Source organism: Lutjanus erythropterus, chromosome 20 (genome assembly GCF_056507025.1).
Source record: "Lutjanus erythropterus isolate fLutEry1 chromosome 20, fLutEry1.hap2, whole genome shotgun sequence".
NCBI lineage: Eukaryota > Metazoa > Chordata > Actinopteri > Lutjaniformes > Lutjanidae > Lutjanus > Lutjanus erythropterus.
The window spans coordinates 6,331,330-6,344,587 of record NC_139336.1 but is presented as its reverse complement, the minus strand read 5'-3'; the positions used below and the strand labels follow the sequence as shown (position 1 = coordinate 6,344,587).

The following is a 13,258-nucleotide window of genomic DNA, read 5'->3' as shown; positions in this document are numbered from 1 at the left end:
ATTTCGGCCAGAAACCATTTAGTGCTTTAAAAAACTAGTAAATCTTAATTCTTAAAATCTATCCTTTCACACACAGGAAGCCATGCAGCAATTTAGGGTCTGGTGTTATGTGCTCCACTTTTTTGGTCTTAGTGAGGACACTGGCAGCAGCGTTCTGTAAAAGCTGCAGCTGTCTGATTGATATTTTTACTACTCTTTTTTTAATATTATTGTGATTTTTTTTACTAAGTCCCATGAAGACACCATTACAATAGTCAAGTTTTTCTGTGTTTAATTTAGACAGACGTCCTTGCTATGTTTTCAAGGTGGTATTAGGCTGATCTGTTAATTGGCTTGATTTGTAAATATTTGTGTCATGGATTCAAGTGAGCACTGACTTTTAATCTCTGTTCTTTGGGGCTTAAAACAATTATCTCAGTTTTGCCAGTGTCAGCGCACTTATTCAGCAAGTGTAGGGGACTGTAGTCATGTGGTAACACTGTTATGTGTTAGGAGATGTTATAATATTCCAGAAGAAGAGGCCCAAGTACGGACCCTTGAGGAACTCCACAAGTTATTAAAGGCAGTTCTATAATCTAAACATATAATAAGTATATTTTTGGATATTTTACCAATTTGGACAGTCCCCAAAAATGTATGTGTGGTCTTCTACCAGGCCACAGTCCCTTTAGCACTGTTCATTTTCCTTTCAAATTCCTTTCCAGTGGCGCTGTTTGTTATTTATGTCCCGCTCTGCATGATAGTTCCCAGTTCTTATCTAAAATTGTAGTGTTCATCTCCACTTCCGATTTTTCCTTGATATCCAAGCTCTTATCCATTACTTCTTCTTGTAATATCTTATATATATACTATATCATCTTCTTCTAACAGTCCCTTTAATAGTTAACATAATAAAATGTTCTATGTTTGATGAAGTACATAGTTTGTCCCATTCTTTATGTTTCTGTAAGTATTCATTAAATCTTTTTCTTCCCATTTTTTGAACACTGTTCCTAATATGGATGGAACAAAGTCAATCTTCTGTGCAGTCCTCAATGCTCTTGATATTGATATGGAGAGTCTTAACTTCTTTCTCACATTTGACCATATTTTCAAGGTGTTTTTTATCCATTCAGTGATAATTTTATTTCTATTGTTTTGTTTTCAAACAGGTTTCAGACCATGGCACAGGAGGAGCAGGAGGGAGCCACAAGTTTGTTGGAGCAGCTGGAGAAAGAGATGGAAGGAGAGGAAGAGGAAGAGGAGAAAGGCGAAGAAGGGACTCTCGGTTTATCGCCTTCATCTGTAACCACAGAAGAAGAGTCAGCGATGGAGGAAGGAGCAGAGCTGAGTGAGCTGAGGGCAGAGCTCCAGAGGGAGGAGGAGATCAGACTGTTGCACGAGCAGGACAGTCTACCAGAGCAGGTCTCTTATTCATTCAGTGTTGAATATTGAATCTTAAATCAAGTACAGGGCCATTAGATTAGATTATATGTGTAATTGTGAACAAAATATATTCTGGAACTATATAAACTGTAATATAATCTGTGGATGTGTTTTTTTAATCATCAGATGGAGAGTTCTGTGTGTCAGTTTGATGCGGAGCTCAAGCTGCTGCGTCACCAGAAAGTGCTTCTGGACTGGCAGCTGAAGCTGGCCAACCCCCGACAACTGACGCTCTACCAGGAGCTGCTGCTCCTCAAGGAGTTCGAGAGGAGGGAGGACAGCCTGCAGGAGAAACTCAACGGACGCATTAAGGAGGAGAAAAGCATCACGGTGGGAGAGAGTTTATGCACCGGTGGACCTCTTCATTTGATGTGAACCACAGTGTCTAAGATGTTTGTTTTCCTCCCCCTCATGCAGGTTTTGCTTCAGTTCTGTGCAGAATGAAAAGTAACCTTTTAGAAATTTAATGAGAATTTCCGTGGTGGAAAATTCATTTACTCAGGTGCTGTGTTTAAATACAAATCTGTGGTACTTGTACCTTAACTGAATGTCACTATTTTCTATAACTTTCTATTTCTACTCCACTGTCTGTCAGAAAGAAATATTGTATGTATTACATCACAACTGTAGTGACACATGATAAGCGTTTTAATATAGGGTGTTGGTTTCAGACCAAAGCAGTGGTTTCCAACCCTCACAGAAAAGTTTTGTCTAGTTTGGTCTCCTTCAGATGTCTGAGTATGCGAGCTACACACAGTGGTACTAACAAATGGTTAGATTATAATTATTTTTTCTTTTAGTAAATTACAGAGCTAGTAATTAGTATACCTAAATATGCTTAAGAATTCACCTAAACAAAAAATGTCAGATTAAACAGCATAATATCAATGACAGCACACAACACATCACCAGGTAAAGACAAACAGTTTTTGAAACAAAAAAAGTGATATAAAGGCAACCCTGCACCAGTATGGAAATTGTTTGGCAATGAGAAGTAAGAAATAAGAAATAAGAAGTGTGCTTTATGTTACAAATGGGTTAGAGAACCCCTGATTTAAGTAACTGTGCAAGACCCAAATTAAAAAAAAAAAAACTTGGAAGGGTCTGACACCAAAGGCACCATACATGTACTTAATGATACATCATGTAGTTAAAACTAGCTCTGTCTTGACCACCTACAATAGTAAAATTCCTCTTATGGATTGAGGCAGTGTTTTTTAAATTAGGCTATATGATAATATGGGACATTTTCCAGAAATAAGTACTTTTACTTTTGACATTTCAAGTGCATTAACTGATATTATTTATGTACTTTTACTTCAGTAGGATTTTGAATGCACAACTTTCAGTTGTAATGGAATATTTTACCCTGTGTTATTGGTACAGTTGTACAAACTTTTACTTATACCATGCAGGATTTTGTGGTTGCTGATTGTGAACACACCATTCAAAGTTGGCCCCTCCTCCCCGGGGTTAATCACACAATTCTAGAGTCTGTCTATCATCAGTCGTATTTCTGAAAACAATGCACACCACATTCAGCAGCATAATTTCTATACTGCATAGAAAGGTTGCCTAGTAAATAAAATATATTTTATGTAAATTGCTACATTTAGCTTTTTCCGGTCATTAAGCTAGTGCCATAACAAAATAATAAATAAATTAAGATGTTAGGCCAAAATTGCCTTTAAATGAACTCCTTGCTGGATGAATTAAGCAGCTTGAGGGAAGAGTGACACTTCCGTATCTTCTGTAGAGTGAACAGGCTGTGGCTCAGGTGGATATTGTCTTTTAGTATACTTGGGGCTCTGTGCAGGCACCTCATCTCTTTGATATCACTGTAGATGGATACCAGTGATGTTCTGGGCAGTTTTAATGACCCACTGTAGAGTTTAATAAATAAAGAGTACTTTGTTACATCCTCCCCTCTCTCTCATGACAGAGTCAGCTGGAAGAGTGTCAGGAACAGCTGGAGCTGAAGCGGGCAGACAGAGCCAAGCTGCAGGAGAGAGAGAAGGCCCTCGCTGCTTCCTTCCAGGCCTCGCTGGGCGAAGAGAACCAGTTTGCAGAGTTTCTGACTAAAGTCTTCAAGAAGAAGATCAAACGTGTTAAAACAAAGGAGCTGACGGCAGATGACGGTACTGATGGAACAAGTGTGATGCTGTGTGTGCATGGTGTGTGTGAATCAGTATTTACTTGTGTCCTTCATGATCCAACTGTGTGTCTGCAGAAGAAGAGGAGGACAGTGATGAAGACTCTGATGAGGACGATGACTGGGATGATGATGATGATTTTGACAGTGGCACAGAGGACGGAGGGGCTGCTTTTGATGACAGTGTTTGCCCTCCAGGTTAGAATTGCTTTGAAAAAGTATTCAGCGCCTCACTTTTTCACAATTAAGTGTAAAAGCCTTTAATTCTTTGCAGTGTTGCAGTCAGGATCTACAAGATGAATCAAAATATTTAACTTAAGAATAAGAATAATACAGAATATGACATGCCTGTATTAATCTACAGTGTGGGTCACCAGTTGGCATACCAAAAATGTACTGATAATTAATTATCCTAACTGAAATAGAAAAAAAGAGGGTTATGCATTTACTCATACACTGCAATAAGGCTACAATAAGTTACTGCTGTTTCTTTTCTGCTGGTCTGGTCTGGTCAGATCAGATGCAGGGATGCATCCTGCTGTCACTGCAACACCTTTTCTTGTTAGGAAACACTATGACATTTTTGTGGGCAGAGCTTAGATGGAGGCAATACAGTGTGTTTTGGATGTTAACCTTAAAGTTCAACAGGCTTTAACTTAAATTTAAGTGTGATGTGTGTGTATGTGTGTGTGTGTGCGCACCAGGCTGTGACCCAGTCTTGTTTGAGAACACACTGCAGCTGCGTGAACGTCGGCTGGACCTGGAGGAACAGCTGGCGGAGGAGAAGAAGAGTGCTGAAGCTCTGAGGAAGGAGTATGACACCCTCGTCAAGAAGGTCGTACTTTTCATCTTTCTGTCTCTTCACCTCAACAGAAGTGTTTCTGTTACCATGAGCTCTTTTGTCACACATCTTGGTGAGTGTTTGTTTTTTTTGTTTTGTTTTTTTGCCTCTGCAGGATAAATCGGTGAAGGGCAGTCGGAAGGCGGCAGAGAATGACCTGGAGTTAGTCAACAGAGAGAAACAGCACAAAATGAATGGACTGAGTGTGGTGGTTCCTCTCAGACTGAGCCAGGTAAACAGACTGACGGTTCACTGATGAAGAAAGAACTGAGTGAAGACAAAACCAATTCAAGCACCAGTCAAAGGATTTGTTGGTACATTTTTGATCGACTTTTGAAGACGGTTGGTTAGCAGCGCAGAGCAGTAAGATCTCAATGTGATATAAAGCAATATTTAGCTTGATGCTGTTATTCTCCGTGTCAATAGGAAGCTTTAAAAGCTCTTGACATTGCTGCACAATTTTATGTCATAGGAGGTGTCTTAAGCTTTTCCAAATGTTTCCAGCCTTCAGACAGCATGAACAGGTGAAAGCCTAACTTTCTACCAGACAACTAGCTTTATATTTGAGCACATCTATATCAAAACAAGTCCAACTTTGACAGAAACCAGAGCAGTGAAAGGTTGTCCTTTGATTTGTACTAAATATCCAAGATTTCAACGAAGGGGCTTCGAAGAATCCTGCGTTATGAAAATGACCATAAGAAAGGGAATATTACTTTTAAAAGAATTGAGCTAAAATCAGGACATAAAAGTTTAGAATAAAAGTCCACTTTACAATTTAGAGCTGCAACTGACATGTCGATTATTCTTTCAGTCAAAAGATATTTTGGTCCAAAATCCAGTCATAATATAGCAGTGACTTTCCAGCCTCACTGAATGGCAAAATTAGCTGTTAAGGTAATGTTAACTAAGCATTAGCTCGCTAACTATGTTGATATTAGCCTCATCTTACCATTCTTTGTGCAGGTTTGCATACTCATGTTTTGTTGACCACCTCGTAGTTTTTGTATGCAAACGCAAGTACTTTTATATTTTTAACTAGAGCTCAGTAACGTAACATTAGTTCTTAATGGTTCTGTCCTGTACATTGATGGGACACAACTGGATCTGGGAATTGTGGGCAAATAAGTGTCAACTTGCTGAGAACAAACAGTGTTAATCTTAGCTGATTCAGGAAATTAAGGGAAATAAATCAATTTGTGGATTCACCTGTTTTTAAATAACATACTTTTTAATCTTTGGGCCTCGAGGAAAGTATCAAGTATGTTCAAGTCAAAATGCTCAAGTCCAAGTGAAGTCACAGTTCATTGGTGTTCATGCCTGACTTGAGTTCAATTCATCTGCAAGGCCACACCTCTGTAGAGGACTTAGAAAGCAAATATTCAAATGAGAGAATTTTGGCGATTTTGTTTTAAATTATTTTTATTAGTTGTTTATTTTCTTTCATTTTCAAGTTAAAGTTGAGTTTTTTTCTTTAATTTTAAACTGAAAAGTCCATTTCAAGTTGTAATGATTTATTCATGTAGTTTTTGCAGTGGTTAAATTCAAACATGACAATGAATTTTTTCTAATTCTTTTTTGTTTTTTTGTTTTTATGCCCTTATTGAGAAAAGACAGCTTAAGACAGGACAGTAAAGGAGGGGAGAGATAATTTAATTATTTTATTACGTGCACACAAATGGAACATTTTAGTTTGATTAAATTATTTTGTATCAATATTGGTATGGAAGTTTATTAGGTCCTATAGAATTTTCACTTACATTTGCTATTTTTTTCTGTCTAATTACTCTTTGTCCCTTTTTCTTCCTTCTATCTTCCCCATTCATCTCCCAGATTGAGTTTGTCACTGACAGCTCGGTGCCGTCTGACCTGAGTCCAGCCTTACTGCTGGCCAGGACGGAGCTGAGTCGTCTGCAGGAGCGCATCGAGCAGTTGCAGGAGGAGAAGATCCAGCAGAAAAATCTTTACTGGGAGGACCGCCAGCAACAGGTCAGGCTCATCGATGACTGCAAGGACATGGACGCCAAGATCCAGGGTAAGATCCACACGGGCCAACATCTGAAAGTCACATGAACACAAAAGTCAAAGAAAAGAAACAAGAGATAAAAACAAAGTTCCTCAGCTGGTCGTTGTTCTTAGGTACTGATATATATATATGTATGTGTGTAGAGCTGGAGAAGCAGTGCACCCAGCTGATGATGCAGAAGTTTGGGAGGCTGGAGGATCTGGACGTTCTGCAGACGCTGTCAGGGACGGAGACACTGGAAAAGCTCAAACAGGAAAAAGTCCTCCAAGATGCTGCACACGTTGTGGAACTAAAACAGTGGGATGTACGCTGACCTGTATTTGTGTGTGTGTGTTTGGCAAGAGTGAGCTATCTGTATCTCTGCTTTTTGTTCTGATCCTCTTAAGACTCAAAATGCAATTTGTTAAAACAAGTTACATTTCAGAGCAAGTTTATTGATCTTTTTCTGAATTTTGTGTGTGTCTGTGATATTCAGGCAAAGGTAGAAGAGGCGCGTTGGGCTCTGATGGAGGTGACCAGGTGTCACACACAGCGTGTCCTCAGCGTGACGAGCTTCTTCGACCAGAAGAGAGCACTGGAGCATAAACTCAACACTAGGCAGAAGAAAATGGTAAATTCTGTGCATTCGATTCCTTTTAAAATCAAAGCTGGGGTCCACAGTGTTCATACATGCAAGTATATTGTTATGTTTGCTGAAAAAAAAAACATTCAACAATCTAACCCAGGTTTATTAGACTTTTCTTAGCTTAAACTTTTTTTCAAGCTGATTCAGCTGATCAGCTGGCCACACACTCTGTTCACACAAGATGTCAGTTACCTTCTGAACCTGCAGTGTTTTTTTTTTTTGGCTAATAGAGGGTAGAGGAACTCCCTGGGGGTGAAGCCTTACGTCCTGCATCACACACTGTTGTGTGTCTTGTCAGCTTGCTTTGGGTCGTCTCATTATTGTCTGGATAAACTAGCAAAACGGTGACTGAAGTTGTTTAATGACATTATTTTTGCCTTAATCCCAAAATAAAATCTACAGGAGACCTCCTACAGGAGGAGGTCTGACTGTCATTTCAGACAGAGATGATTTTTTATCTTTTTGTAATCATCAGTTCACAAAGATACGCTTAGATTTTGGCTCCTTGTACTGCTGCACGGCTGAAACCTCAACTAACATTATACTTCACACATATTTAAATGTCTATGATGAATTCTGAAACTGGCCACCACATTGTTTTACTGAAAAATATGTGTAAATCAGGGGTGTAGTGATAAAAACACATATATAGAGACAGTGCACAACACAGCAAACCACGCCCACCAGGGGAAGGAAAGATCAGTGCTATAATATGAAACCAAGTACTTAAGCGCCAACAAAGTGACTGTAGTTAACTAAAAACATTATATTTCTGCATGTCAGTGGGTTATTCTAGCACCCTGTGTCTACCAGAGAGGAAAAGTTGAACTGACAAACTCAGTATTTTCAGTAAATCTGTGTCCATTCTCCTCACCTTGCTGTTCTGTGAGAAATGATTCCGCTGAACAGCCAGAGTTGAAACACTTTAATATGAACAACTTTTAGATCATTAGTAGTTTTTTTTTAAATGCATCCAAGCACATAGCAGCTTTTAGACAGTTTTCTGTTTGCTTGCAGATGGAAAGTGACAAGTGGCACCTTCACACAATACAGGTCAATTGGGAGCCATAAATTGTTTTCCCCTCTGGGGTGGGTGGGGCTTTAATGTGCTCTGTGTCTATGTTTCCCCTCATTCATTGATACAGTTAAATTGAAAATAGGTGAGTAAACTTTCAGCCTCGTTTCAAAGAGGTGGATAAACTGAGGTTATTTGGGTTTACTCCTCATTACGTCCCTGAATGCCCCTCTACAAACGTATATTATTCAGTCTAGTTTGTGTAATTTTTCAAGCTTTATAAATAAAACTTGCCTCTACTACAGAGGGGGACTTGTTTCGGTGGAATATTTTTCCATGGGGGGGGCGAGCCCTGGCATTAAAATGGCTAAATCCCCATGAAAGACTTAGCCAAGGGCAGCCTGCTTTCTTCTACTTCTGTGCACTGAATGAAGCTGCATTAGTTACCACTGAAGTGCATGAACATACATATGTGAGTTTGTTTGTGTTTGTCTGTTTGCTGCCTACCTTCATAGATGTGTGTTGTTGTGTATCCAGGGCAGACAGTTCCAGGATTACAGGAGATGTGTGGACCAGGAGGAGATTCGGAGGCTTAGGGAGCTGCGCAAAACACAGGTGCAGCAGGCTGAGGCCCTCAGCAGAGAGATTGGCCTCCTCACCTGTGAAGGAGCCCACGTCCTGCCCCCCGGCCAGGCCCCGCTGCCCCCGATCGCCCCTTTGCCCTCCCCGACAGGCCACACGCCTACAAGCAATCGAGGACAAGGCGGTCCTTCCAAACAGCTTAAAGCATAAAAAAGCTTAAGTGGACAGGGAGCTGTTAAACTGAGGACAGAAAGAAAACACAGTTACTGTATAGTGAGAGAACATACGGCACTTCCTTATAAAATATTGTTATTGTAAAACTTACAAAAATACTTCAGTTTGTTGACAACTGTTTTTGGTACTGTCATTACTGAAAGCTGTCTACTGGTGTTTGGAATGTAAAACCTTCTGATGTTTTTGATCCACATGACTTCCTGTCACCTTACTGTCAGCTAATCTTGAAAAGAAACAAGCAACAAATGTCGGGATACTAAAAGTAGAATAATTTGATTTATTTTCTTGGTCTCAGCTAACTGTGGACCCAGTATTTTAAAAACTGTAACTTCAACTGATGTACATTTCCACTGAACAGCTCAACAACCTATTTGCCAGTGCTCTGTCTGGTCGATGATAAGACAGTCTCTTCTTGCTCCCCTTTGACAAAAGGCTTTCTGTGATTCATTTGGCAAGAATGCAGCATTTCGAGCCCAACATGCTGGCAGTCATCAGGTATAGAGGCATCATGTTGACTCAGCCGTGTGTCACTGAATAATTATACAAGTTCCTCCTGTAGGGGTGGCAGGTGGGACTACTTCGAAGAAAATAAATACAATATAAGTCTCTTTGGAGGAGCTTTTTGTTGTGTCACATGCTCAATTCTGATATTTTACAATATGAGTTTTAAAGACTGTGTGCAGTTTTCTTTTATAAGCCAATCCACAGGGACTCTTAAGCATATACATTACATTTGTTTTAGAACAGATGACTTTTTATCTCAATAGATCTGATTGAGAGGATGGTTAAAATGAGTGCTCTTTGTTTTAAAGTTACATTGACAACAAGCATTAGAGGCTATTTGTATTTGAAGTTGCCTTGAATTTCATCTGGGAAAGTGGTTTGGTTTTTTGGTGTCTGATCTGATCGAACAATTCTGTCCCCCGTACTTAAAGACCATCTGTAAACTATCCTAGGAGGAGACTTGTAGATCTTCTTCATATTGGGTCCATGTCCAAGATATGCAAAGAAAGAAAGAAAGAAATCATGACCTGGTTACTCTATAACAGTGTTTCTCATACTTGGTCCTCAAGTACCCCTGCCCTGTATGTTTTAGGTGTTTCCCTTCTCCAACACACCTGATTCAAATGATCAGGTTGTTGTCAGGCTTCTGCAGAGGCTTGATGATGAACTGATCATTTGAATCAGGTGTGTTGGAGCAGGGAAACATCTAAAACATGCAGGGCAGGGGTCCCTGAGGACCAGGGTTGAGAAACACTGCTCTAGATAATCCATAGACCTTGTTGTGAGCATTTCCATGTGGGAACTACTTTCTTTGTGATGCAAAAGTAGATTATCTTGGGTAACTGGGTTATGATTTCTGGAAAAAGACACAGGTGTTGAATTTTTCAAATGTATTTTTTTAGTGCTTTGAGTACCACAATCCAAGTGCAATTTAGTTCCATTAGACTGGAGACAGGTATCTACAAAATTCTACTATTTACAACAGAACAATATAGATGGATAAATATCACTACAGGTAAGAGGACCAGTATGTATTTTTGATCATATAATGAACTGTATTAAAAGCCACTGAGATAAGGAGACAATCCACAGCTTCTGTCCCCAGAGTTGAGACACAAGCTGGTTGTTATACCTTATTTCCCAGAAGAATGGACTGAAAAGGAAACTGAAGTTTGTTTTGATCACCCTTTCATGTAACCAAGGCTCCACTCTGAACAAGGAGGGAACACTGCCTTTTTAGAACAGCTCCTCCTCCTGCAATGAAGCAATACCTGACAACCACTCCCTTCTCCTTTTACTGACACTCATGATAGTTAAAAGGTATTTGACATTCACGGTCTCAGAGAGGTGAAATGGCGCAGCAAGGACCTCAGCTGAAACAAGAAATTTTCTGCTGTTCAAAGTGTTGTAATCTATTCAATGATCCTGTGACCATTCCCTGTGGGCACAGCTACTGCATGAACTGTATAAAAAGCCACTGGGATAAGGAGACAATCCACAGCTGCCCTGAGTGCCATAAGACCTTCAGACCGAGACCTGTCCTGGTGAGAAACACTGAGTTAGCAGATTTAGTGGAGGAGCAGAAGAAGACGGGTCTCCAAGCTGCTCCAGTTTGTAACGTCTATCCTGGACCTAAAGACGTGGCCTGTGATTGCTGCACTGGAAGAAAGCGGAAAGCTGTCAAGTCCTGTCTAAAATGTCTGGTCTCTTACTGTGAGGAACACCTCCAGCCTCACTATGAAGTGGTTCCATTAAAGAAACACAAGCTAGTTGATTCTGCAAAGTTTCAGGAGAACATCTGTACTCGTCATTATGAGGTGAGGACAATATTCTGTTATACTGACAAACAGTGTATCTGTTATCGATGCTACATGGATGAACATGAAGGACATCAGACTGTCGTAGCTGAAGAAGAAATGAAAAAAAGGCAGGTAGCGATTGAGCCAAGGCGGCAAGAAATCCAGCAAAGAATCCAGGACAGAGAGAAAGATGTGATGATGCTTCAGGAGGAGGTGGAGGCTATCAATCACTCTGCTGATAAAGCTGTGGAGGACAGTGAGAAGATGTCCATGGAGCTGATCTGTCTCATCAGGAGAAGAAGCTCTGATGTGAAGGATAAGATCAGAAGCCAGCAGGAAATGGAGGTGAATCGAGCCAAAAAGCATCAGGAGAAGCTGCAACAGGCGCTTACTAACCTGAGGAGGGAAGATGCTGAGTTGGAGCAGCTCTCTCACGTGCAGGATCAAACCCAGTTTCTGCAAAATTACTTCTCGCTGTCATGTCCCAGCAAACCTTTCGTCTTACCCAAGCTCAATGCCCACCCTCTGCGATACTTTGAAGATGTGACAACACCCATGTCAGAGGCCAGAGGTAAACTCCTGGAGAGTTGTATAAAGGAATTGAACAAGGTCTCACAGACAGTGACTGAAGTGAATGTCTTACTGCCACAACACCCCGAGACAAGAGCTGAATTGTCACACTATGCAGTTAAGAAGAGTCAGTTAATACTGAATCCAAACACAGCAAGTACAAGTATAGTACTGTCTGAAGAGAACAGAAAAGCAGTCTCTGTGAATGATGAACAGTCATATCCTAGTCACTCTGACAGGTTCATGAACAGGGCTCAGGTTCTGAGTAAAAAAAGTCTCACTGGACGGTGTTATTGGGAGGTGAAGTGGAGTGGATTAGGTGTTTCAATAGCAGTTGCATACAAGGATATTGACAGAACAGGAGAAGAAAGTGTGTTTGGAAACAATGACAAGTCTTGGGCGTTAGAGTGTTCGGCCAAAGGTTATTATGCTTTCAAACATGACAATAACAAAGAAAGCGTCACAGGCCCTCAGTCCTCCAAAGTAGGAGTGTTCCTGGATTATAGTGCAGGTATTCTGTCCTTCTACAAGATCTCTAAAACTATCACTCTCCTCCACAAAACCAAGACAACATTCACTCGTCCACTCTATGCTGGACTTGGCGTTTATTACTTTGGGTCTTCAGCAGAATTTTGTTTCCAGTAGACATAAAACTGGAAATACCAGTTGTTCAGGTCAGTGAACAGAAAATACCTTCTTAACATAGATAAAGGCTGTTATGATAGTCCATTAAATCTAAGCAGATATTTCCATATGAAATTGTAAGCTTTTACATGATGTATATACTGTAGATCTCCTGTTTGTTCTATATTTGCTTTTTTTTGTAATATTCACATTATTGTTTGATTTCTTGGGCTGTGATTGAGCAGCCCAGTTCTTTTGTGATCAAAGCTGAATAGTTGATTGTGTTTATTTTCTTCATGTCACTCTGTCAATATGTTCAAAAGATTGTAGAAAGGTTTATTAACTCTGATGTATAATCACAGTGCTGACGTACCTGTTTAAAGTTCTGTTCTTGTGTATGTGAAACAGTAGATGGAAAGATGTACTGATTGGCTAGGTGTAGGCAGTCGACTAATAAATTTGATTTGGTTCCAACAATGAATCAAGTATTTGCTTGTTTGTTCTGTGTTCCTGGCTGAAGTCTCAGTCTACATGTTTCAACAGAGTCCTCAACAAAGAGCTCAAAAGACTAGGAAGATTTTACAGTCACGCTTATACTGACAACATACTGAAGAGTATCGGGGGGCAACACTCTCAACATATGAAGAAAAAACTGAAGGAATTAATCTGAATTGAATAGCCTGGATTCATTTAAGTCACACTATTTAAAACATAATTAAAAGAACAAAGAATTAAAGGCTGGATACTAGAGTTTGGAAGTCAAAGGTCAAAACGACCCCTTATGTCCGCTCTTGTAGCTCTGGAATTCTGCCACTTAACATAATGTTAAACATCATTTTATGACTTTATTTGATTTGCACC

The 13,258-nt window shown here is 40.0% G+C and overlaps 2 protein-coding genes across 2 annotated transcripts in view; both read left to right on the top strand.

The window, feature by feature from the left end:
* cfap44 (cilia and flagella associated protein 44) overlaps positions 1 to 9,513 on the top strand; it is a 28,150-nt gene extending 18,637 nt beyond the window's left edge. The window contains exons 26-35 of the mRNA XM_084746636.1: positions 1,152 to 1,404; positions 1,552 to 1,755; positions 3,368 to 3,563; positions 3,656 to 3,775; positions 4,282 to 4,412; positions 4,534 to 4,650; positions 6,252 to 6,453; positions 6,588 to 6,748; positions 6,920 to 7,054; positions 8,622 to 9,513. Coding sequence (XP_084602762.1) covers positions 1,152 to 1,404; positions 1,552 to 1,755; positions 3,368 to 3,563; positions 3,656 to 3,775; positions 4,282 to 4,412; positions 4,534 to 4,650; positions 6,252 to 6,453; positions 6,588 to 6,748; positions 6,920 to 7,054; positions 8,622 to 8,876 — 1,774 coding nt within the window. The 3' untranslated portion in view covers positions 8,877 to 9,513. The remainder of the gene's footprint in view (positions 1 to 1,151; positions 1,405 to 1,551; positions 1,756 to 3,367; positions 3,564 to 3,655; positions 3,776 to 4,281; positions 4,413 to 4,533; positions 4,651 to 6,251; positions 6,454 to 6,587; positions 6,749 to 6,919; positions 7,055 to 8,621) is intronic.
* Positions 9,514 to 10,615: 1,102 nt separating this feature from the next.
* On the top strand, positions 10,616 to 12,476 carry LOC146308102 (tripartite motif-containing protein 16-like). The gene has a single exon (XM_084746136.1). The coding sequence runs from the start codon at positions 10,757 to 10,759 to the stop codon at positions 12,416 to 12,418; it is 1,662 nt and encodes a 553-aa protein (XP_084602262.1). The 5' UTR covers positions 10,616 to 10,756; the 3' UTR covers positions 12,419 to 12,476.
* Positions 12,477 to 13,258: the final 782 nt, after the last annotated feature.